A 26,543-nucleotide genomic window follows, 5' to 3' on the forward strand; every position below is an offset into this window, starting at 1 on the left:
CTCATGAAGCCAAGGGAGAACGATTGAAGCTTCGGAAGTTCAAGGCTGCCCGCGGTACTGCAGGCATCCCAAATTATAGGGAATGGAAAAATGTCAATATTCGTGTAAATAAGAAAATGTTTCAAAGACAATCATGGTGACGATAATTGTTCCTAATACACCAGATGTATGTCCTTGAACCGATTATTTTAAAATCGCTCACAGAAGAAGTTATAAGGATAATTTAGTTGCTAATGGCAGCGTGCAGTACCCCGGTCTGCCTTCAATTTGAGTTACTCAATAAGAGGCGTCATCGCTGGCCTAGATGATGAACGCGATCTGCTTTATCTATTATCTAATGCACAAGTTGACGGCAGGTATTTATTTAAGAAGTACAAATATTGAAATGTATAAAAAAAATATATGGTATTGACAGGATTGGAAAATCTTGAAATACCCAGGGATACGGTATACCGCCCAACCCTACCAGTCTCTAATCTATCCGAAGGTTCAATATCAGTCTCAACACCTGTAAGATCAGCCTGCGACCCTCTGGAAACAAGTCAATTCTCCAATGCTTATAGGCTGTCTTGTTTTCTCTCTAGGCGACCAAGGCAGACCAACCACCTAAACCCCCATGCAGACCAGGCTTTTCCGAGAGCTTCTACACAGTCTTTGTCTCTAGGGATCTACTGCAAGGCCAGAACATTCTCAAAGGTAAGCACTGTGGTTGTGGTGGCGCTGGATCTCATTTATTGACTGTTTGTCCCCCTCTTCTCCAGAGCTACAGTAGATCCCAACCAGTGTGTGTGTGTGTGTGTGTGTGTGTGTGTGTGTGTGTGTGTGTGTGTGTGTGTGTGTGTGTGTGTGTGTGTGTGTGTGTGTGTGTGTGTGTGTGTGTGTGTGTGTGTGTGTGTGTGTTCACATATATGCAGCATTCCATCATGACATAAGAAGGTACACTGGTATAACATGCAGCTCTGGTGAAACACGCAGAACAAGCATACATGTGTTGATGCAGCTAAAGTTGGTTGGAATGTACAATATGTGGTTTGAGTCTGCATGATAACTAGGGACGGGCCTATACCAGCATCGCAATACTCGTTAGGAAAATCACAAATCATAAAGCAGATTTAACTTATTTAGGAAAACAGCTGTAATGTTGCAAACATAAATCATTATTTTGTCATCTAGAGTCACATCTATTTATATTCCAAGATATAGCACACCATTTTTAACATACAGTAGGTTTTTAAAGGACCAAAGAGTTTGCTTCGTGTTTTCATTTTTGTCATGGAAAAAATATCTCGATACTGGTATCGTCCTGGCCCTAAAGATAACTGTTTCTGATTTTGATAAGATGGTTGCAATAATCAAATCTATTCATTCTTATCACATGAACAGAATTTCCAAGCGAACATAAGAGTGTTCACATTGAAAACATTGAATTTATCCTTTTCTAAATGATCACTTAAGCATCAGACTTACCAAAGCAGGCTCATTTAAATCACCCATCTATCTCCTGCTGTGTGTGTTTACTCCTGGAAACTCCCAGCTTTTATTGTATTACCTGTATTCAATGTAATACATTTTTCATTTTATTCTCTTTATTTTTCAGAGGAATTCAATTCTCCTTTCATGTGCTCTGTTTATTTTCAGCTCATCACATCTTTTGTGAGGTTCCTCTCCAAAAATGTGAAATTATGCTGAATCTTTTTCAGAATGGCTCATCTTTTTGTCTTTAAGTCGCTTCTAATATTCCAAAAACAAACCTCACTGGCAGATTATTTTCCTATTCTTGTTAATTGACCATTCTAGTTGCTTGTATTGCGTATTCATCTTAGAATTGTAAATTTGATATTGATTAAATGAAAACATCCTGGTTAGGTGTAGTACATTAATAACTTTGGGAACTCAGCAGGGCAGGGTTTTAACTCCTAAAACTGACCTTACATGCTGACCACACCACTTGCGTTGGTGTACACATACTTATTATTCAATCGTTGCACCCACACTGCTCGCGTGTGTCAACAAGTGTCTGCGTAGCCAGGCGCTAAAATAGAACTTGGTTCTATTTGTGACGCTTGACGCGCTGCAAGTCCTGCCTCTCCCATTTTGTCATTGGTTTTTAGGAGCATATACCCACGTGGGTGATTGAAAGATTAACTGAAGTCCACACTCCAGGCCAGTTGGTGGTGGTAATGCACCTTAAAGTTGGTTGCCAACCGCCATATAAAGTCCAAAGAAGAAGAAGAAGCCTGAAGGAGGAGAGATTACTAGAAACAAACTCAGTTTACCCTTTTATCTGGACGTGACCTGCGCAGTAGCTAGCGTTACATGGAAATGGAAATGGAAAGCATCGTGGTAGCTTTTGATAAAGAATATCATCAAGACGAAGCAGCTGCTTTATAAGTGGGATGCACTGTTGAGCGCTACATCCCAAGGGGTTCGTGCTGATTGTACGGAGATTGTGACAGACGGTTAAATGGCGTCCCTTGAGAAAGCAAGAGAAGTGCAGCATTATCATAAGGAGACGTATACTTGGAATATGGAGGAGGAATGGAGGGAAAAAGAGAGCACGAGGAGGTGTGAGAGAGAGGGAGGAAGACGGTGAGCTTGAGTTGGTTAAAAATGGTGGAAAAAAGGGAGATGGTTTGTTAAAGAAGAATGGTAGAAAGTGTAAGCAGAGTGAGGAGAAATGGAAGTGAATCAGGTCGAAGTATTGGAGGTGGTAGGTGTGGTGAAGTTGTCGGATCCCGAGGCTTGCACCGATGGTCAGGATAAAGATGAGCCTGTTAGGGTAGGAGTGAAGTTTTTGTAAAAGTGGACCCTTGCCTTTTGGCTGATCCATTTGTGGTTTCGGGGTGGGTGAAAACAGTGTTGGATACTGTGGAATCAGTGAGGGTAACCAGAAGTGGTCTTGTGATAATTGTGTTTCTGCTGGTCAGAGGGAGAAGGTTCTCTGCGTTAAATGAATGGGGGCAAGAAATGTGAATTGTTTCGCTGTCAAGAAAAGGGCGGCATTGAAAGGAGTGATTACTGGGGTAGCAGTAAATGTAAAAGTTGACCAACTGAAGGGGAAGATTCCCGGTGTTTGTGATGCTCGTTGTTTGGTGTAACACAGACAGGGTATCGAGAGTGGTGAAACAGACGAGGAGTTGTCTGAATTTCGAGTTTTGATGTTGAGTTTTTGCCCGACAAAGTGATGTTAGGATATCTAAGTTATCCTACACAAACTTTTGTGCTGAATACATTACGTTGTTACAGGTGTCAAGCTTATGGGCATGTGGCAGCAGTGTTTAGGAGGGAGGTTCCTAGGTGTGAGAAGTGTGCAGAAGGGCATGAGACAAAGGAATGTGTAGCATTGGGGAAAGTAGTGATATGTGTTAATTGTAGAGGTGCCCATGGGGCTGGGGATCAGGGATCGTCCTGTAAGAGAGAGGCAGGTTGAGGTTTCCAGGGTTAGAGTAGTGCAGAAGTTGTCATATGCTGAGGTAGTGAAGAAAGTAGAGGAAGATGGGTCAAGGGGGAGGGATCCTGAGAGGAGTAGTAGATCTGTACCGGTACAGAGGGATATGTCAACAAGTGATACATGTTTCAGTAAATTAGATTTTTTTGCATTTATAGCAATGATTATCAACTACTGCAGGGATCGAACCTAAGTTGCAGAAAATTGAGGTTGTGGTGGCAGCTGCAGAGAGGTATTTGGGTGTGCGAGACTTGACGTCAGAAGAGTTACAGGGTGTCTTAAGTGGTGATGTCCCGTCCTTTCAGGTTGTTGGCCTGAGGTAGGACTAAATAGATTTAAATAGTGGAGAAGGGAGGTGCAATTAATTTTTTAAAATTGTGAGTGTAGTGTTAGATGGTAGGGTATTTGTTTTTTCAAGTCTAGTAGGTGGCGGTAATGCAACATATATTGGATTCCAACTGCCGTTAAACCTCATCGAAGAAGTTCCCTTTTATCTGTGGATTAATTGTCGGAGTAGAGGACCTTGTGCATTTCAGGTAAAATACCAACCCAATGTTTAAATCCCAGGACAAATTAGCAAGCAACAGCAAGCTAGCTAGCTAAATTGCCATAAATGTTTAATGCTTTTGGACCTGTCCCCAAATTAATATAGTTGGTTCAGAGCGGTCTAGTCAGCATGTTATCCCCTATGACTCTTCTCGGTGATTTAACACTAGAGAAAGATGAGCCCGACACTCCCCAGACACTTATCTTTTCTGCAGGCAAAGTTTAGGTTATTTGCTAGGATGAAATGGAGCTCTTGTTTTAATGGTTGTTGGGACATGTCACCAGCTTTAAACGAAAGCAATTTAATTATTGCGGAGGTTATTTAGAAGGACACATTAAGTCAATAGGGAGCTACTTTGCCTGGAGGCTTAGGGTTGAAGGCACCTGGAAATTGGCTGAGGTGTCCTCAGTGACCCTCGCCAAAAACAATGTTGACAGAATCTGATGCATTTGGACAGGTTGTACGACATTGTATGTATGTATGTATGTATGTGTGTGTGTGTGTGTGTGTGTGTGTGTGTGTGTGTGTGTGTGTGTGTGTGTTTCTGAGAGAGAAACACTGCTGCCTGCACCTTCAAGTTTCAGCAGAAATCATCTACCATTCCAGTGCTAGATCATTTGGATTTGGTCTTTATTGTACAGCATCCATTGCTTCGATACAATATTACCTCTGTACCCTCTCACTCAGTTTGCTCTGTGAAAATCAATCTTTGAGTCGTGCTGTCCTACTGGCCACTCTGAGGAATATTGTCTGGAGGATCTTGCTAAGTCCTCTTGCTATGATTAATGTGCTGCATCTGGCCTGACTGAGGGTTTGTTTTCTCCACAACACAATGCAACATGGAGAAAAGGAAGAAGACTTTAATACTAACAATACTGTGTGTGTAACCCAGAACCAACCGTCATCTAATACTTTAATGGTGAGGCAGAGAGGAGGGAGGGGCTGAGGTGCTACAGTGGTAAGGTTGCTGGACAATTTAAGTTCTAAAGCCACTGCATCCTGTGAGAGGAAGACACTGAGCAATCGGCCCAGCGTCACAGAATACTGTTTTAGCAACCAGCCAGGTGCAACCTGACAATGGGTTCTATGCTGTTAGCTGGGCAGTGAACCTCAGCCATTTCCATGTTCTTATCCCACACCATTCATCCAGTCTTTAAGGTGGTGGGAAGGAAAAGCTGTTCGACAGTATTTGTCATATTGACTGTTTGGAGGGTGTGTGGGTAGATCTTAGACCATTGCCTAATGGCACAAATGCAAATTGTTTCTTGTTAGCCACCCACCTCCTTGCCTTTTCACATCTGTGGCCTTAATGCAGGGATCTGCAACAGAGGGCCAGTTTTTGTAAGGATTTTAGTGTTTGGTCAAAAAAGTCCATAAAATCACCAGGAATTCAGCAAAAAAAAAAAAAAAAAAAAAAAAAAAAAAAAAAAAATATATATATATATATATATATATATATATATATATATATATATATATATATATATATATATATATATATATATATATATATATATATATTTAGGAAATCTGTTCCCAAGTATTCCCACAAATACAAATAGAGATGTCACCGTGTCTAAATGTAATCAAGGTATGAAGTGATGTTATTTTCAAATACAATCCTTTTGGGCTAAGTTGTGGTCAATTTGTGAGTACAGCACTCTTCTAGCTGCCATTATCCAGTCTCAGCTGGCCATGCTTCCATTTCCCTATATGTTAAACAGGCTTTTATTGGTTTATGGTAACACAAAATACCTTTTATTGTTTATCATCACATAAATCTATTGGCTGCCATGAAGTTTAACAGAGTGAAATAGCACATGCAATGGAGCTGATTGTCTCTGTAGGGGAGGAGTTGGAGAGATTATGGCAGGGAGCCTAAAAAGGCATAGCGCTCATTCCATGTAGATTCCTGCTGTGGCCAGAAAGGCCATGAAAAGGGATATTCTGGTAATTGTGCATCGCAGTGTAAACCATCACTTCGGCCTAAGAGCTGGAACAGACACCTAGGAACGTGGGCAGGAGCAGCGGCAGACCACAAAATAAATTGATTTGAACTGCAGTTTCTTCAGGATAGTGGCTTTTAAAGTCGCTGTCGGTACATATTCAAAAAGACATCCGTGATGAGTTTCACCCCTCGCTCATCACCATCCACCACAGCAGGGGTGAGAAGGGCACGGTGGGTTTTGTAGAGTGCATATTTGTGTTTTCTGTTATGGCTCAATGTGTCAAGCAAACGTACAATGGCAATTTAATATGAATAGCAATGTTGTTTTGGGATGCTTTTGATTCTGTCTGAAGGAATGGAGTCAAGGCAGCTAATAAAAGTATACTGCATGGAGGTTCAGGAGGGACATGATCCATTGAAAACGTGGTCTTCAAGGTGACAGCAACACTAGTGTAGTATCAGTTCTGTGGATAAGTGCATCTTTAATTGAAGCTTGTGCTTTGTGAACCGCAACACATACTTCTATCCACTTTCAAACGGAATGGACTTGTTTTGATGTCCAAACTTTGTTTCACATGTATTTTCAAGGAATCTGAACCCTCTGCCTTACTATGAGAAAAACATGGGATTTGATCTCTCCTTTTTTTGCTTACTTGAGTTAACTTTTCACTTCCCTCCCATTCTTTCAATATGTGATTGTTTTGTCTTTGCGGTCCGGCTGTTGATAAACAGGTGGTTGGGCTTCTCCTGCATTTATACTTTGTTCGATGTCGCTAGATAATATCAGTATTACACGCATTCACATGATTTTATCTGACCGGGAGCTAGGCAAGATGTGTTTCATAGAACTTAACCAGATGCCTTCAACTATCAGCACTTTACTGACTGTTAACCCACAACTTTAGAAGTCGTTTGTGCGGAATGACATGTAACCCCAATCAAGTGACGTTTGAAAATATCTGACAATTATAGTAATATCCCACTGGGCACATCATCACATAGATTTTTGTTTGTTTGTTTAAATGACGTGGAAACAACGTTGGTTCAACCAGTTTTTGCTCAGTGGGATCTTGGATTAAACAGCCTGTCTGGTGTGTGCTCTGCTCTACAGAACCTCAGACACTTCGTCATGCTTCTCTCCAAGTCAGGCAGCTCTGCTTTCATAAGTATGTCCAAACCCAGGGAAAGGGATTACGATTTCAGGCGTTTTGATAAGCAGGATGCCATTTTCCCTCAGACTCACTCCGTCTCTCTTGTCCTCGAGAGCCTTTCTTCTCTCCACACAGGACACAGAGTCTGTGGTGTGCTGATAGAATACAGGTAGTGTGGATGAGCCACATCATTTCTCTTTATCTCCTCTTCCCTTCACACACAACACAAGGTATGGCCCTATATCCCTCAAACCACCTACAACATGACATCCACTGCTAGCCCATTCAACCAAGCCACCCAAGGTACATATGTGGTACAATACAATGTTTTCCATTTATTGTTGGTCGTCCCCTCTATAGTGGGTGACGTACTGTAAAGAGCTGTTGGAAGGAGCGCTAACTGTTAGCAGAAATAGTTGTTGTCACAAGAACTATATACCACCTTCTCCTGGTAATGTTAGTGACTTGTGGGGTTCAGGATCTTTGTGTGGACCTTTAGCTCCGTAGATTTTATTTTCATTTTTATTTATTTGACCTTTGTTTAACCAGGTAGGCCAGTCGAGAACAAGTTCTCATTTACAACTGTGACCTGGCCAAGATGAAGCAAAGCAGTGCGACAAAAACAACAGAGTTACACATGGGATAGACAAATGTACAGTCAATAACACAATAGTAAAATCTATATACAGTCTGTGCAAATGTAGGGAGGTAAGGCAATACATTATTTTTTTATTTTTTTATTTCACCTTTTATTTAACCAGGTAGGCAAGTTGAGAACAAGTTCTCATTTACAATTGCGACCTGGCCAAGATAAAGCAAAGCAGTTCGACAGGTACAACAACACAGAGTTACACATGGAGTGAAACAAACATACAGTCAATAATACAGTAGAACAAAAGAAAACAAAGTCTATATACAATGTGAGCAAATGAGGTAAGATAAGGGAGGTAAAGGCAAAAAAGGCCATGGTGGCAAAGTAAATACAATATAGCAAGTAAAAAAAAAAAAAAAAAAAAAAAAAAAAAAAATTGGCCATAGAGGTGAAATAATTACAATTTATCATTAACACTGGAGTGATAGATGTGCAGATGATGAATGTGCAAGTAGAGCTACTGGGGTGCAAATGAGCATAAAAATAACAATATGGGGATAAGGTAGTTGGGTGGGCTATTTACAGATGTGCTGTACAGGTGCAGTGATCGGTAAGCTGCTCTGACAGCTGATGCTTATAGTTAGTGAGGGAGATATAAGTCTCCAGCTTCACTGACTTTTGCAATTCGTTCCAGTCATTGGCAGCAGAGAACTTGAATGAAAGGCGGCCAAAGTAGGTGTTGGCTTTGGGGATGTCCAGTGAAATATACCTGCTGGAGCGTGTGCTACGGGTGGGTGTTGCTATGGTGATGAGTGAGCTGAGATAAGGCGGTGCTTTACCAAACAGACTTATAGATAACCTGGAGCCAGTGGGTTTGGCGACAGATATGTAGTGAGGGCCAGCCAACGAGAGCATACAGGTCGCAGTGGTGGGTAGAATATGGGGCTTTGACAAAACGGATGGCACTGTGATAGACTACATCCAATTTGCTGAGTAGAGTGTTGGGGGCTATTTTGTAAATGACATCGCCTGACGTCAAGGATCAGTAGGATAGTCAGTTTTACAAGGGTATGTTTGGCAACATGAGTGAAGGATGCTTTGTTGCGAAATAGGAAGCCGATTCTAGATTTAATTTTGGATTGGAGATGCTTAATGTGAGTCTGGAAGGAGAGTTTACAGTCTAGATAACAAACCACGTGTCAATGGTTCAGTCCAAAAGGTAGTATAGCAGCCTCTATTGTCTGTGTTTTAGAGTTAAGGATATGTTAATAGAGTTAAGGATATGTTCCAACCCAACTGCCCTCCATTCATATAAGATAGATCAGTCTTAGCTGAAGAGAGACAAAGAAACTTGTTGCGTTGTTCTATCCTGGACTCCTGCTGCAATCCATTTCCAATCCCTGTGCCTCAGTAGTCGGCCAGGGAAGGTTATGCAATAGACCTAAATGCATTGAAAAATTAAGCAATGAGCAAAAGGTGTCCCAAAGTCTGACCTTCAGAATGGGGTAATCATGATATTATCAGACCTGAGATTGGATATTCTAGAGCCAGCGGCAGCCAACCAGTCAAAGCACTAACAGAAAGGTAAAGGAGCGAGAGAGAAAGGGCATATAATATGTTTTCTCAAAATAGTCCTGGCCAGGAGATTAATTTGCGGGGACAGAGTTGGTGGAAGTTCACTGTTTTAGTGTGGGATGCCGCACGGTGAGAATTTCAGTTAAAAAAATGGCTACGGAAAGCAACCAATTTCAAGGATAGTTCCACCAGCTACACAATCCCCATGTAACCCCTGATCTCTTCCAGAGAGAGACATTTGTGTTCTATGAATGCAATTTGCATCGTTAATCAAGATCTTCCCTTAATCAGTCACTCTCTCTTAATCAATATGCTTTGGTGCTTTACATCTTCGTGCTCTCTAACGATTCGAGACCCTGATGAGGAAGCTATCTTTTGTTGTGTTTCAGAAATAGGTGATTTTTCTCTGTAGGAAGCCTCCGCTTCACTTCATAATTGTCTGTGTAACCCTGCATCAACCAGTTCATTACCAAGTTTCTCTCCCTCCCCTAAGCCCCAGGATATACATGCGTCTGAATACAAATCGGGCTTCTGTGTTCAAGTGAGGTTTAGCTGACTTTAGACTATTCATTCACTTGTTATCTTATTTGTTTGGATCTTTGCTACAGATATGTTTTCATGTCATAACATTTGTTGGGTTATTAAGCAGATTAGGATTGTAATTATTAATAGTAGAGCTGGGCGATATGGACAAAATCCAAATTGCGAAAAATTACCTGAATTACCTGATAACGATAAATAGCACAAGTTTATAACATTTAATGTGCACCGTTTATTTATTATCATTTAAACTATTACTACTAGTTTGATGGTTGTAGCCATCAGTTGTTCCATTAAGCACCCTAAGGTCGATATCCGCGCCCCCGCATAAATCGAATTAGCATAATACAAAAATCCCCATAAAAATCTGTCAGTTTAAGCTAGAGATGTCAGATTTTTTTGCATTGGGTGCATCTCAATCCACCGCATACATCTATGTCACACTTCCGCTTCAGCGGTGAAAGAGCTAGGGGGGTGTTTGTCAGACCATGTGACATCCCGAAAATCGGTCTTCACAAAATCGTCTGTAGCGTCCGATCAGTTTGGCCTACAAACTATTATGACCCCTCTATGGAAAGATGAAACTCCCGCGAACAAATACATGTTTGTTGTTTTCTTCTAGGAAAAGACTCGTCTGAAGGTCCCTCAGAACTAGTTGAAAAAATGTATGGAAGTATATGTGGACACTGTTTAGTGCCAAAAATAAAGGGTTAAATACATGTTAAAAAACAAGCAAATGTTTCCAGATCTTTCTTATATCTTTCAGATATAGAACAGACACTTCAGAGCAAACTTCCTTTTAGATTTTTTGAGGGGGCTTTGAGGGGGCTTTTTTTTCTGTTGTTCCATGTAGGAACATGTAGCTTGTATGGGCTAATAGCTGTAAGGCCAATATTTATTTTTCATCAAATACATTTTTTGATGTAATTATTTTTTTCTAAAATCAAAAAGCTAAATGATCATTAGTATGACCTTTTTAAAACAATTCCATATAGCTTAGTAGACCCCCCCCCCCCCCCCCCCCCCCATCCTGCGGCTTAGACAGGGATTAGACTCTTATTGGTTAACAATCACCCATATTTGCAAACTTATTTAATTTCAAACTCTAGTATAGGCTTCTTATCGTAATGAACGATATCAGAGAAATTCCTGCGATAAGTGGTTGGTATGGTCGGTGTCAATACTTTTTGGTTTACCGTCCCAGCTCCTACTAATAGGACCAAGACATGAAATAGTACTAGAGGTCTACCATGGTAACCCAGCATAATACAAGGTTAAATGTGTATCCTGAGAGCATTGTGCTTGAGATACCTCTTGGAAAACCATTTGAATTATGTCTTACTCACACCTTTTTATAATAGTGGTCTTTAATGATACTTCTTTCCATGGCTTAAGGATCCTCTCAAGCGTTGAGATTAAATATGAAATCTGCATCCTTGTCTTCTTGTATACCTCCCACCTACCTGTGTGATTGTGTCAGTGTGTTAACCCTGATCTCTCTCAGCTGCAGCCTCCATGGTTAGAAGCCCTCTGGTAGTGCTTTAATTACTGTGTGGACTGAGTGGAGTGGATTAGTTCTGGAGGTCTGTCTCAGCCTAGGGGACGAGGGATGTGATTCAGCCCAGAGTGGCTCCATTCACTCCCTTCCTCAAGAAAACAGGAGGAGGAGGAGAAGGTTGAGGGAGGAAGAGAAAGTAGTGGGCTTTGTTGCCATACCTGGGCTATGTGCAAAAAAAAATTCTATAGATGCTTTTCAAATATCAGGTCCCACAGCAATGTTGTTTCTAATAGTGTTGTCATGATACCAGATTTTTGACTTTGATACTGATACCAGGTTTTGTATACAATACTCAATTACAAACGATACCACTGCAAAAACAACAACAACAACAATGTATTAGCTAAAGTCACATTGAACAATATGTTGATAACTGGTAGAACAAATAAAATAAATTCTATATTCAATTTCTTGCTAAAATAAAACAACATAATAAATAACAGAATAATACCTTCAAGTGTTCCTTATGAAAAATTATACAACGGGTTGGTCTAATCCTGAATGCTGATTGGTTAAAACCGCATTCCAGCCGCTGTCTATTCCAGAAGTTACCACCAGCTAAATCTATGATGTTAAAGTGCCCATTTACTCTGTTCCATCTGACTGCGTAATCCACTGTCTCATCAGCCCAGCCAGGAAATGTATGAACTTGATCTCCATTTATAAAAAGCATCTAGACATTATCTCACATTTCTTTTAGACCAACATTTCACTTTCAACAGCAGAGATTTGTATAAACCTTGCTGTCCACACACCTGGGCCTCCTTGGGCAACAGCACTGGAGTGTTGTCATTCACATCAGATGTACAGTGGAGCAAAAAAGTATTTAGTCAGCCACCAATTGTGCAAGTTCTCCCACTTAAAAAGATGAGAGAGGTCTGTAATTTTCATCATAGGTACACTTCAACTATGACAGACAAAATGAGGAAAAAAAATCCATTAAATCACATTGTAGGATTTTTAATGAATTTATTTGCATATGATGGTGGAAAATAAGTACAGTGCCTTGCGAAAGTATTCGGCCCCCTTGAACTTTGCGACCTTTTGCCACATTTCAGGCTTCAAACAAAGATATAAAACTGTATTTTTTTTGTGAAGAATCAACAACAAGTGGGACACAATCATGAAGTGGAATGACATTTATTGGATATTTCAAACTTTTTTAACAAATCAAAAACTGAAAAATTGGGCGTGCAAAATTATTCAGCCCCCTTAAGTTAATACTTTGTGGTGCCACCTTTTGCTGCGATTACAGCTGTAAGTTGCTTGGGGTATGTCTCTATCAGTTTTGCACATCGAGAGACTGACATTTTTTCCCATTCCTCCTTGCAAAACAGCTCGAGCTCAGTGAGGTTGGATGGAGAGCATTTGTGAACAGCAGTTTTCAGTTCTTTCCACAGATTCTCAATTGGATTCAGGTCTGGACTTTGACTTGGCCATTCTAACACCTGGATATGTTTATTTTTTAACCATTCCATTGTAGATTTTGCTTTATGTTTTGGATCATTGTCTTGTTGGAAGACAAATCTCCGTCCCAGTCTCAGGTCTTTTTCAGACTCCATCAGGTTTTCTTCCAGAATGGTCCTGTATTTGGCTCCATCCATCTTCCCATCAATTTTAACCATCTTCCCTGTCCCTGCTGAAGAAAAGCAGGCCCAAACCATGATGCTGCCACCACCATGTTTGACAGTGGGGATGGTGTGTTTAGCTGTGTTGCTTTTACGCCAAACATAACGTTTTGCATTGTTGCCAAAAAGTTCAATTTTGGTTTCATCTGACCAGAGCACCTTCTTCCACATGTTTGGTGTGTCTCCCAGGTGGCTTGTGGCAAACTTTAAACAACACTTTTTATGGATATCTTTAAGAAATGGCTTTCTTCTTGCCACTCTTCCATAAAGGCCAGATTTGTGCAATATACGACTGATTGTTGTCCTATGGACAGAGTCTCCCACCTCAGCTGTAGATCTCTGCAGTTCATCCAGAGTGATCATGGGCCTCTTGGCTGCATCTCTGATCAGTCATCTCCTTGTATGAGCTGAAAGTTTAGAGGGACGGCCAGGTCTTGGTAGATTTGCAGTGGTCTGATACTCCTTCCATTTCAATATTTATTTTATTTGATTTATTTTACCTTTATTTAACCAGGTAGGCAAGTTGAGAACAAGTTCTCATTTACAATTGCGACCTGGCCAAGATAAAGCAAAGCAGTTCGACAGATACAACAACACAGAGTTACACATGGAGTAAAACAAACATACAGTCAATAATAAAGTATAAACAAGTCTATATACAATGTGAGCAAATGAGGTGAGAAGGGAGGTAAAGGCAAAAAAAGGCCTTGGTGGCAAGGTAAATACAATATAGTAAGTAAAACACTGGAATGGTAGTTTTGCAATGGAAGAATGTGCAAAGTAGAAATAAAAATAATGGGGTGCAAAGGAGCAAAATAAATAAATAAATTAAATACAGTTGGGAAAGAGGTAGTTGATAGGGCTAAATTATATGTGGGCTATGTACAGGTGCAGTAATCTGTGAGCTGCTCTGACAGTTGGTGCTTAAAGCTAGTGAGGGAGATAAGTGTTTCCAGTTTCAGAGATTTTTGTAGTTCGTTCCAGTCATTGGCAGCAGAGAACTGGAAAGAGAGGCGGCCAAAGAAAGAATTGGTTTTGGGGGTGACTAGAGAGATATACCTGCTGGAGCGTGTGCTACAGGTGGGAGATGCTATGGTGACCAGCGAGCTGAGATAAGGGGGGACTTTACCTAGCAGGGTCTTGTAGATGACATGGAGCCAGTGGGTTTGGCGACGAGTATGAAGCGAGGGCCAGCCAACGAGAGCGTACAGGTCGCAATGGTGGGTAGTGTATGGGGCTTTGGTGACAAAACGGATTGCACTGTGATAGACTGCATCCAGTTTGTTGAGTAGGGTATTGGAGGCTATTTTGTAAATTACATCGCCAAAGTCGAGGATTGGTAGGATGGTCAGTTTTACAAGGGTATGTTTGGCAGCATGAGTGAAGGATGCTTTGTTGCGAAATAGGAAGCCAATTCTAGATTTAACTTTGGATTGGAGATGTTTGATATGGGTCTGGAAGGAGAGTTTACAGTCTAACCAGACACCTAAGTATTTGTAGTTGTCCACGTATTCTAAGTCAGAGCCGTCCAGAGTAGTGATGTTGGACAGGCGGGTAGGTGCAGGTAGTGATCGGTTGAAGAGCATGCATATAGTTTTACTTGTATTTAAGAGCAGTTGGAGGCCACGGAAGGAGAGTTGTATGGCATTGAAGCTTGCCTGGAGGGTTGTTAACACAGTGTCCAAAGAAGGGCCGGAAGTATACAGAATGGTGTCATCTGCGTAGAGGTGGATCAGAGACTCACCAGCAGCAAGAGCGACCTCATTGATGTATACAGAGAAGAGAGTCGGTCCAAGAATTGAACCCTGTGGCACCCCCATAGAGACTGCCAGAGGTCCGGACAACAGACCCTCAGATTTGACACACTGAACTCTATCAGAGAAGTAGTTGGTGAACCAGGCGAGGCAATCATTTGAGAAACCAAGGCTGTTGAGTCTGCCGATGAGGATGTGGTGATTGACAGAGTCGAAAGCCTTGGCCAGATCAATGAATACGGCTGCACAGTAATGTTTCTTATCGATGGCGGTTAAGATATCGTTTAGGACCTTGAGCGTGGCTGAGGTGCACCCATGACCAGCTCTGAAACCAGATTGCATAGCAGAGAAGGTATGGTGAGATTCAAAATGGTCGGTAATCTGTTTGTTGACTTGGCTTTCGAAGACCTTAGAAAGGCATGGTAGGATAGATATAGGTCTGTAGCAGTTTGGGTCAAGAGTGTCCCCCCCTTTGAAGAGGGGGATGACCGCAGCTGCTTTCCAATCTTTGGGAATCTCAGACGACACGAAAGAGAGGTTGAACAGGCTAGTAATAGGGGTGGCAACAATTTCGGCAGATAATTTTAGAAAGAAAGGGTCCAGATTGTCTAGCCCGGCTGATTTGTAGGGGTCCAGATTTTGCAGCTCTTTCAGAACATCAGCTGAATGGATTTGGGAGAAGGAGAAATGGGGAAGGCTTGGGCGAGTTGCTGTTGGGGGTGCAGTGCTGTTGACAGGGGTAGGAGTAGCCAGGTGGAAAGCATGGCCAGCAGTAGAAAAATGCTTATTGAAATTTTCAATTATGGTGGATTTATCAGTGGTGACAGTGTTTCCTATCTTCAGTGCACTGGGCAGCTGGGAGGAGGTGTTCTTATTCTCCATGGACTTTACAGTGTCCCAGAACTTTTTTGAGTTAGTGTTGCAAGAAGCAAATTTCTGCTTGAAAAAGCTAGCCTTGGCTTTTCTAACTGCCTGTGTATAATGGTTTCTAGCTTCCCTGAACAGCTGCATATCACGGGGGCTGTTCGATGCTAATGCAGAACGCCATAGGACGTTTTTGTGTTGATTAAGGGCAGTCAGGTCTGGGGAGAACCAAGGGCTATATCTGTTCCTGGTTCTAAATTTCTTGAATGGGGCATGTTTATTTAAGATGGTTAGGAAGGCATTTTTAAAAAATATCCAGGCATCCTCTACTGACGGGATGAGGTCAATATCCTTCCAGGATACCCCGGCCAGGTCGATTAGAAAGGCCTGCTCGCTGAAGTGTTTCAGGGAGCGTTTTACAGTGATGAGAGGAGGTCGTTTGACCGCTGACCCATTACGGATGCAGGCAATGAGGCAGTGATCGCTGAGATCTTGGTTGAAGACAGCAGAGGTGTATTTAGAGGGGAAGTTGGTTAGGATGATATCTATGAGGGTGCCCGTGTTTAAGGCTTTGGGGAGGTACCTGGTAGGTTCATTGATAATTTGTGTGAGATTGAGGGCATCAAGTTTAGATTGTAGGATGGCTGGGGTGTTAAGCATGTTCCAGTTTAGGTCGCCTAGCAGCACGAGCTCTGAAGATAGATGGGGGGCAATCAGTTCACATATGGTGTCCAGAGCACAGCTGGGGGCAGAGGGTGGTCTATAGCAGGCGGCAACGGTGAGAGACTTGTTTTTAGAAAGGTGGATTTTTAAAAGTAGAAGTTCAAATTGTTTGGGTACAGACCTGGATAGTAGGACAGAACTCTGCAGGCTATCTTTGCAGTAAATTGCAACACCGCCCCCTTTGGCAGTTCTATCTTGTCTGAAAATGTTGTAGTTTGGAATTAAAATGTCTGAATTTTTGGTGGTCTTCCTAAGCCAGGATTCAGACACAGCTAGAACATCCGGGTTGGCAGAGTGTGCTAAAGCAGTGAATAGAACAAACTTAGGGAGGAGGCTTCTAATGTTAACATGCATGAAACCAAGGCTATTACGGTTACAGAAGTCGTCAAAAGAGAGCGCCTGGGGAATAGGAGTGGAGCTAGGCACTGCAGGGCCTGGATTCACCTCTACATCGCCAGAGGAACATAGGAGGAGTAGAATAAGGGTGCGACTAAAAGCAATAAGAATTGGTCGTCTAGAACGTCTGGAACAGAGAGTAAAAGGAGGTTTCTGGGGGCGATAAAATAGCATCAAGGTATAATGTACAGACAAAGGTAAGGTAGGATGTGAATACAGTGGAGGTAAACCTAGGTATTGAGTGATGAAGAGAGAGATATTGTCTCTAGAAACATCATTGAAACCAGGAGATGTCATTGCATGTGTGGGTGGTGGAACTAATAGGTTGGATAAGGTATAGTGAGCAGGACTAGAGGCTCTACAGTGAAATAAGCCAATAAACACTAACCAGAACAGCAATGGACAAGACATATTGACATTAAGGAGAGGCATGCTTAGTCGAGTGATCAAAAGGGTCCAGTGAGTGGAGAGGTTGGTTTAGGGTCACGGCGATTTAAACAGCTAGCCAAGCCAACCGGTAGCAAGCTAGCATAGGATGGAGTCTGTTGTTAGCCACCTCTTGCGTTCGGTCAGTAGATTAGTGGGGTTCCGTGTGGTAGAGGGGATTAATCCAAATCACACAACAACAAAAATAAGAACAATAGATATAGTTATAGAGGCCCGAGAAGAAAACATAATAATTCAAATAAATAAATTGTCCGATTGTCTATTCAGATAGCAGCCGGAAAGACAGCTAACGGTTAGCGGGCCGCAGATGGGCGTTCCGGTAACGTCGCGACAGAGGAGCCAGCCGGCTTATCGCCGGCTTATCGCTTGCACAGTGCTCCTTGGGATGTTTAAAGCTTGGGAAATCTTTTTGTATCCAAATCCGGCTTTAAACTTCTTCACAACAGTATCTCGGACCTGCCTGGTGTGTTCCTTGTTCTTCATGATGCTCTCTGCGGTTTTGACGGACCTCTGAGACTATCACAGTGCAGGTGCATTTATACGGAGACTTGATTACACACAGGTGGATTGTATTTATCATTATTAGTCATTTAGGTCAACATTGGATCATTCAGAGATCCTCACTGAACTTCGGGAGAGAGTTTGCTGCACTGAAAGTAAAGGGGCTGAATAATTTTGCACGCCCAATTTTTCAGTTTTTGATTTGTTAAAAAAGTTTGAAATATCCAATAAATGTCGTTCCACTTCATGATTGTGTCCCACTTGTTGTTGATTCTTCACAAAAAAATACAGTTTTATATCTTTATGTTTGAAGCCTGAAATGTGGCAAAAGGTCGCAAAGTTCAAGGGGGCCGAATACTTTCGCAAGGCACTGTATTTGGTCAATAACAAAAGTTTATCTCAATACCCTTTGTTGGGAATGACAGAGGTCAAACGTTTTCTGTAAGTCTTCACAAGGTTTTCACACACTGTTTCCTGGTATTTTGGCCCATTCTTCCATGCAGATCTCCTCTAGAGCAGTGATGTTTTGGGGCTGTTGCTGGGCAACACGGACTTTCAACTCCCTCCAAAGATTTTCTATGGGGTTGAAATCTGGAGACTGGCTAGGCCACTCCAGGACCTTGAAATGCTTCTTACGAAGCCACTCCTTCGTTGCCCGGGCGGTGTGTTTGGGATCATTGTCATGCTGAACGACCCAGCCACGTTTCATCTTCAATGCCCTTGCTGATGGAAGGAGGTTTTCACTCAAAATCTCACGATACATGGCCCAATTCATTCTTTCCTTTACACGGATCAGTAATCCTGGGCCCTTTGCAGAAAAACAGCCCTGAAGCATGATGTTTCCACCCCCATGCTTCACAGTAGGTATGGTGTTCTTTGGATGCAACTCAGCATTCTTTGTCCTCCAAACACGACGAGTTGAGTTTTTACCAAAAAGTTATATTTTGGTTTCATCTGACCATATGACATTCTCCCAATCTTCTTCTGGATCATCCAAATGCTCTCTAGCAAACTTCAGACGGGCTTGGACATGTACTGGCTTAAGCAGGGGGACACGTCTGGCACTGCAGGATTTGAGTTCCTGGCGGCGTAGTGTGTTACTGATGGTAGGCTTTGTTACTTTGGTCCCAGCTCTCTGCAGGTCATTCACTAGGTCCCCCCGTGTGGTTCTGGTTTTCTATGCCAGGTGAAATCATTGAAATAATGTATCCAAATACATGTCATTAGAAAACAGCTTATGCTGCAAACGACTGGGTCGCGTCCATAGATACAGAACAAAAACACTGAACGACTGGGTCGCATCTCTGGCAACCGAACCAATAGAACGAACGACCAGCCTTCTTCGGTAGCAATCCTAGATTTGTGTCCGGGCTATAGTATGAAATAGTATGAATAAATTAATCAAAATAAAGTTTTTAATGAAAATATGTAAATCATTATTTTGAATTGTTGGTAACCTGTTGTAATAAATGATAATGCCCTCGAAGCCGTTGTTTGGAGGATATATTGGCACAGTTTGTCAGCCCTCGACTTTGGCTCGGGCCTAACAACACCCGTACCAATATATCCTCCAAACACCGGCTTCTCTGGCATTACCACTTAACCATAGTGATAATAAATTGTCTGAGACTCCGAGCGGACAAAATAATTTTACAATTACATCTACAGTAAACTGTTTTAAAATGTAATTTGATACATATCATGGTTATGGGCATAATATTTGGTAAAATGACATTCATTAGACATGATTCATTACAGCTAAATCATGTAATGTATTAAATGAATAGTTTAGTACCAAAACGACAAACTATTTGAAGCTCATTTCTGAAGTTTCTATATTGCAATAGTATACATACCATAGAAATACAATGGATTTTACACAGCATACTACGATACCCAGAGTGCATTTCACTTCCCAGGGTGGAATACTCTGCCTAGAGCTGCTGGCTGGCTACTGCTAGCAAGCCTAGACAAATGTGAAGTAGTCTACATATTGTTGTCCTGTAATGAGTGCATTTTGCATTACTTTTGGGTTCTAATAATATTATAATGCTCATATATGTCATGCTGAATATATGTTCATGTCACTGTCATGCAAAAATAATTCACATTTATTTGCTGGTACAATAATAACTTACAATGCAAATGTTATGGTTAAAATAGTTAATGTCGTAAACCTCACATTGCTTTGTAACATCTTTTGCTTAGTTGTTTTGGTGGGCTGGCCCTCATCTTCTCTATAGTCAAAGTATTCCCATAGTTTGCTTCTGCAGCCAGTTTTGGCAACAAGCTGCGGGTGTTTGAGGTATGATGTTTTCGTTTGAAGAAGCCATGCTGTCAGCATTTTCTCTTTCCTTTCACTTGCTTCTCAAAGTGGTTTGCGCTGTGTCAGCTGCAATGCTAGTAAAGAATTTTTTTTTCATGTTCTAGTATCAAAAAGTACTGAAGTTTTGGTATACCGTGCAACACTAATGTGAAATGTGTTGATTTTCTGTGTTGAAATGTGTCTGTGTGTCCTGATCTCTGTTTTTAAAATGTATGTTTGTACATAATGTTTTCATGTTTATACGTTTACCTGCCTGGGGACTGCAGATGTGTCAGCTAATTCTGGTGCACCGTGTCACTTCTCATGTTCTGAGACTTGTTTTCTTGGATATTGTCCCTGCCAAATAAACTTAGTGATTCTCCTGTACTTTTGTATACTTCACAAGCTAAAAGTGGTCCCTTAAAATTGCATGTCACGTGCAAATATGTGCACCACATCATTGCTCTCTCTCGCTCCACTGTGGGTGCATCATGTGCATCTTGCTAGCTGTCAGTCATTGGTTGAACTCGATTTGCTAGGGGGCTGGCCCACATGGGGGAAAATGTAGGGAAGATGGTGCAGCACAGCTTTCAGAAAACAGTTGCTTTCAAACCAGGGATTGTGTAGCTAATTGAGGTAAAACAGTAATTCTGCTCATAGATTATACTAGTATGAACTACACAGCTCAAAGCGGGAGGTTTAAAAAACACTTAGAAGTCGCCAAAGTTCCCGAGCATGTCTATAATAAAATGAATGAGCAACTGAGCAAATGTTGCTTTCCTTTGCCCAACCAAAATTGTTTCTCCTCGAAACACAAATACCATGCACTACATGGCTCATTTCTGAAAGGTTTTGTCAGAGTTTTTACGCCTTCGTCCTTTCTCTACATTCATCACAATGTTCCAATGTGCATCGGCTTGATTCACTCACTGTGTTGCTAGAGATGCATAGTGCATGCTGTTTGTGTAAATTAGTACTACGTATGATGCTACCATATGGCAGCATCTGTACATTTATGTCAAATAGGGTTCCTGGAGAGCTATATCTGTTCAATGAGTAATGGGCAAAATATATCCCCTCCTAAAATAAATGTCAGTCAGCCCATCCATTTACTATAGGCCATCATCCTAGTCATTATTCACCATGAATAATCCTAATCTGAAGCAGTTAGTCTGAATGATGCTGTTACATTAAGGAGCTTATGGATTGGGACCATTTCACTCCTCCTCACGCTTCCCTTCGTATCTTTCTCTCCCCCTCCTTCCTCTCTCCTGAGCCAGGGACTTACTTTATTGATATGTTATGGTGAAGCGAATTGACCTTGTGCTGCCACTTTACACCCATGTTCCCCAGTGTTCCTATCCTCAGTCACCATCACTGGACGAGCTGAAAAATATGGTACAATCAAAGTGATTTACGCCATGCTGCGCCCAATTTCTATATTCCGCCGAGCCGCAGTTATACACATCTTTCTTTAGGGCCGCTGTGTACTGTAGGCTGCATCCATTTCTGTAACCACAGGGTTTCTATCTTTGTAATTAAAAGGTTTCACTTCCGTTTGTGCTTTGAAGTCGAACATCACTTAGGTCCTAGCCACAGAAATCACTGTTTTTAGTCTTTTGTCTCATTCAACCATGTTCTTCTGTATCTCTAGTCATGGTAGAGTATTTATGTTCCTATGCTGTTACCTCTTTTTAATTTTGTTTTCCCACATCCTATCAAGCAGACTGTGTTCTGTGTTGTGGGTGTGTTGGTATATGACTATTGCTGAGTGTGTTTTAATGTTATGTCTCTGTGTGTTTTGCTATGTAGAATGTACAGTGCATTCGGAAAGTATTCAGACCCCTTGACTTTTTCCACATTTTGTTACTTTAACGCCTTATTCTAAAATTGATATACAAGTCTCAATGATCTACACACAATACCCCTTGGTGACAAAGCAGAAACAGGTTTTGGTCAGGGAGATGACCAAGAAACCCATGCTCACTCTAACAGAGTTCTAGAGTTCCTCTGTGAGGATGGGGGAATCTTCCAGAAGGACAACCATCTCTGCAGCACTCCACCAATCAGGCCTTTATGGTAGAGTCGCTAGACGGTCGCCACTTCTTGGTAAGGCACATGATAGCTCGCTTTGATTTTGCAAAAGGCACCGAAAGGAGTCAAATCATGAGAAACCTTATTCAAGGTGAAACCAAGCTGGAACTTTTTGGCCTGAATGCCAAGCGTCACATCTGGAGGAAACCTGGTACTATCCCTACGGTGAAGCATGGTGGTGTTGATAATGGTGGTCTTGATAAAAACCTGCTCCAGAGTACTCAGGACCATAAGCACACAGCCAAGACAACTCAGGAGGAGTAGCTTCGGGACAAGTCTCTGAATGTCCTTGAGTGGCCCAGCCAGAGCCCAGACTTGAACCCGATCGAACATGTCTGGAGAGACCTAAAAATAGCTGTGCAGCGTTGCTCCCCATCCAACCCGACAGAGTTTGAGATGATCTGCAGAGAATAATTGGAGAAACTCCCCAAATACAGGTGTGCCAAGCTTGTAGCATCATACCCAAGAAGACTCGAGGCTGTAATCACTGCCAAAGATGCTTCAACAAAGTACTGAGTAAAGGGTCTGATATTTACATTTTTTATTTGTAATACATTTGCAAAAATGTCTAAACCTGTTTTTGCTTTGTCATTATTTGTACTGTGTGTAGATTGATGAGGGGGAAAAAAACAATTTAATACATTTTAGAATAAGGCTGTAAACTAGCAAAATGTGGAATATGTGTGTTTGTTTCTCTTCCTGTCATGGTGTTTATCTGTAGTGTTAAGTAACTATTATACTACAGCCTGGGGTGTGTGTGTGTGAGGAGGCACTGCTCCATCCACAGGGTGATTATCTTAAATGGAGAAATTAAAGGATTACAAACCAGCCAAGTAATCCAGCTGTCAATCTCATGGCTCATTAGCAAGCAACAGGATAGGCATGGGTGTGGGTGGGAGACAGGGAAAAATAGGACGAGAGGGAGAAGAAAAGACAGAGAAAGAGAGTAGATTGAGAGAAACAGACAGAGTAGAGGCAGAGCGGCACTGGGAGGTTTAGGCTCTGTTAAAATTTTACTTCCTGGGCTTTTGGCATGGGAAAATGAAATCACCAGCAAACCTCTTTCGAGGTGTCTTGCAATTTCCTTATTAATTATTGGCAACGATTAGTGAATTTAATTGAAGTTTCTTCAACAGCTGTAATTTGCTTTTCAGCTGTATGTCTGTGATAGTAGTACAGTACATGGACTTTTCTGTAATCTCAATAGTACAACACTGTATATTAGACAGTAAAATACCGTACATGTGTTTTACAGCATTAATATTGTAGATAACACCCAAAAAAATGCTGAAAAATACTGTTATTAACTGTAATTGGAAGACTCCTGTAAAAATTACTCTAACATACTGTATTTCTTTACGGTCATAGCTTATGCCTACTGTAGATTTGAATGATCCGTTTGATGCCAACCTCATGCTGTCGGGTGAGACACATGAAGCTCAGATATATTTGAGTAAATATCTTCTTGAAGTGGCTGTGAAGTTGAATAAGTATATGAATTGCTAGCCAATGTTGAATTACTGTATGCTTTGTTAACCTAGCCAGCTAGCTAGCTTGCTAACGTTTGCTAGCTAGTTAGCCTGTTAGCTAGGTCAAGTTGACACAAGCCATTTCAGTCGTAAATATCTTGGTGTTCAAATTAGAAAAACAATCACCCAGATAACAATTGTCATGGCTAATAGGCTTCGCTGAACAGCAGCCTCTCAGTGTCAGAGAATGAACTGAGAGCAAATTCGTAACCATTATGTTTTCACCATTACTACAGAGAAAATGTCTTGTTTCTAGCAGTTCAAAAGATATTACCCATATTTTTCGTATTGACAGGCTCCATTTTATACTGTTATACTGTTAAACTACTCGCGAATGACCAGTGCACCGGTGTTGTATCGAGCCGACCTATAGGGTGCTTGCCACAGGGCAGCTGTACCTCAGTGTGGCTGGTGGTAGCTAGTAAAATTGCCAATTATTTTCTCTCCCAGGATTATATTTCAAGTAGGATAGCAGCCTACACAATAAATAACTAATATTGGTAGCTATCAAGATGTCATCGTGGTACAGTCTACTCGATGGGGAGAGCATGAACGGCAACAACACCGTCCACCTCAGCTGTCACAACCCTGAGTGGTTTGGTTCACTTACCTCTCAGCTGCATGACATACGTCATCGTCTTGCAGGCCCGCCTTTGAACCCCCTTACCCGATCCCAATATTAACTCTCTCTCTTTCTCTCTCTCCCCCACACCCCCCACACACACAGGCACATAATAGTTTTTAAATTATTGTTGTAATGATGCTCTTATTTGGATACATATGTGTTAAGGTTTGTTACTTCTATTTTCAGTTATGTTGTTTCATTTGTTGTTAATGTTGTTACCAATTTGAATAAATATTTCAGGTACAAATATATATTTTTCTTGTATTTAGATCCTGGCACCAGTTACCAGCTTAATACTGTAATTTTGCTTTACAGCAGAGACGGACAGATAATATATTTCACATCACTATTTTCCTTACTGTAAAACATTACAGCATCCCTGTAAATTTGAAGCAGGGATGCCCTAAAATATTTTGTACCTGAAATTTGACTCATCACATATGCTGCTGCTACTGATGTATCTGTCCTGTTGCCTAGTCATTTTACCCCTGCCTACCTATATGTATATACTATATCTACCTCAATAACCTCGTATTTATTCTTTGTGTTATTATTTTTCTATTATACATGTTTTTCTCTCTGCCTTGCTATATAAAGGTTTGCAATCAAGTTTTGCAAGCAAGTAAACATCAATGACCATGCATGGTTCATGTTTTGTTCTTCATCCACCAATAATTGGTGAGATTTAAAGCTAAAACATGTCGGAAATAGCATAATTAACCTGTAGCAATGATGGCATTTTCCCCTGTCTTTTGATTGCACACACTTCTCTCTCCGAATGCCTCAGAACAATCAGAACATAACCGGCATAGCAACAAATGCCATCAAATGCTATATATTTTCTTTCATTATGTAGCCCGGGCAGAATTTGGAATGTTCTAGCAATGGCCCTAGCAACGGACGCTAATAGCTTCTCGAATCCCATTGTGACACGGGGGGTGACACTTTTTGGCATGAAAGGCCCGTAAGTAAGCATTTCATTGTTAGTCTACACCTGTTGTTTACGAAGCACGTGATGAATTAAATTCGATTTGATTTGAAATACAGTAATTTGCATAATGCTCACTATACCACGACTGGGCTTTACGGTAAAAGATGGCTGGTGACAACTTAGAGAGACAATTATCTCCAATAGCTTCCTTGCCATGGTCCACGATTTCTCTTTACTGGATCATTATTGAATGCAAACCATTGTTGCCTTTGTCAGAGCAGGCACAACGCCCACAGCCTACACCTGAAGGTGGGGAAGTTAATTAGTAGGCTAAATCAGGTGGTAGGCTATACATATTTAAAGCTAGAGTAAGGTGGTGGAGCTTTACAATGGATTGTGTTGCAACATAACAATAAGGCAATTACTTCTGTGTAAAGCATGCTAGTTTCCCATGGATTGGGCTGACTTATGTATATAAATGAAATTGATGTCACAGTATACAAGCGTTTAAGGAAAATTGCACAAGAATAGATACAATACATGGAGGGAAAAAAATCAATGCACTTCACACAGTATCAAATCAAGCTTTATTTATACAGCACATTTCAGACATGGAATACAACGCAATGTGTTTACAGGAAAAAACAATGAAAATAAAAGCTGAAATATTTACTACGCAACAAACATAAGATAAATTACACAAACTTAAAAACACCCTAAGGAAAGGTAAAGCTAAAAATATATGTTTTAAGATTTATTTTAAATATTTCCACAGTTTCAGCCCCTCCCAGGTTGTCTGGCAGGCTATTCCAGAGGATGGGGGCATAATACCTAAAGGCTGCCTCTCCATGCCTCTTGGTCCTAGGCTTTTGGATAGTTACAAGGCCAGTGCCAGAGGACCTGAGCTACCTACTGGGTACATAACTTTAAGCATGTCTGACATGTATTGGGGTCCACAATCGTGGATAATAGAATAATCTTAAAATGAATTCTAAAACTCACAGGCAGCCAGTGCAGAGACCTTTAAACCTGATGTAATGTGTGCTCTCCGTCTGGTCTTGGTCAGTACCCGTGCTGCAGCGTTCTGTATGTTTTGCAGTTGACCAATGGCTTTCTTGGGTAGACCAGACAGGAGAGCATTACATTAGTCAAGCCTGTTTGTAATAAAAGCATGGATGAGTCTCTCTGTATCAGCCTGAGAGAGAAACGGCCACACCTTGGCAATGTTCCTCAGGTGGTAAAAAGCTATTTTGGTTCAGAATCTAAAATAACACTTAGGTTTTTTTTACCTGGTGTTTTATCTTTATTGCCCGCGAATTAAAATGTGTGGCCAGATTCTGTCTCTGTGCTTTGTCTCCAACAATAAGTACCTCGGTCTATAGTGGTT

General features: G+C 41.3%; 1 protein-coding gene across 5 annotated transcripts in view; it reads left to right on the top strand.

Annotated features, from left to right (window-relative positions):
* Positions 1–26,543, top strand: part of LOC110527925 (cadherin-4) — a 243,357-nt gene that overhangs the window by 1,847 nt on the left and 214,967 nt on the right. For all 5 annotated transcript variants that reach the window (XM_036983417.1, XM_036983419.1, XM_021609553.2 and 2 more), the window contains exon 2: positions 585–696. In XM_036983417.1, the coding sequence (XP_036839312.1) occupies positions 585–696 (112 nt within the window). The remainder of the gene's footprint in view (positions 1–584; positions 697–26,543) is intronic.

Source organism: Oncorhynchus mykiss, chromosome 7, assembly GCF_013265735.2.
Source record: "Oncorhynchus mykiss isolate Arlee chromosome 7, USDA_OmykA_1.1, whole genome shotgun sequence".
In the NCBI taxonomy this organism is placed as follows: domain Eukaryota; kingdom Metazoa; phylum Chordata; class Actinopteri; order Salmoniformes; family Salmonidae; genus Oncorhynchus; species Oncorhynchus mykiss.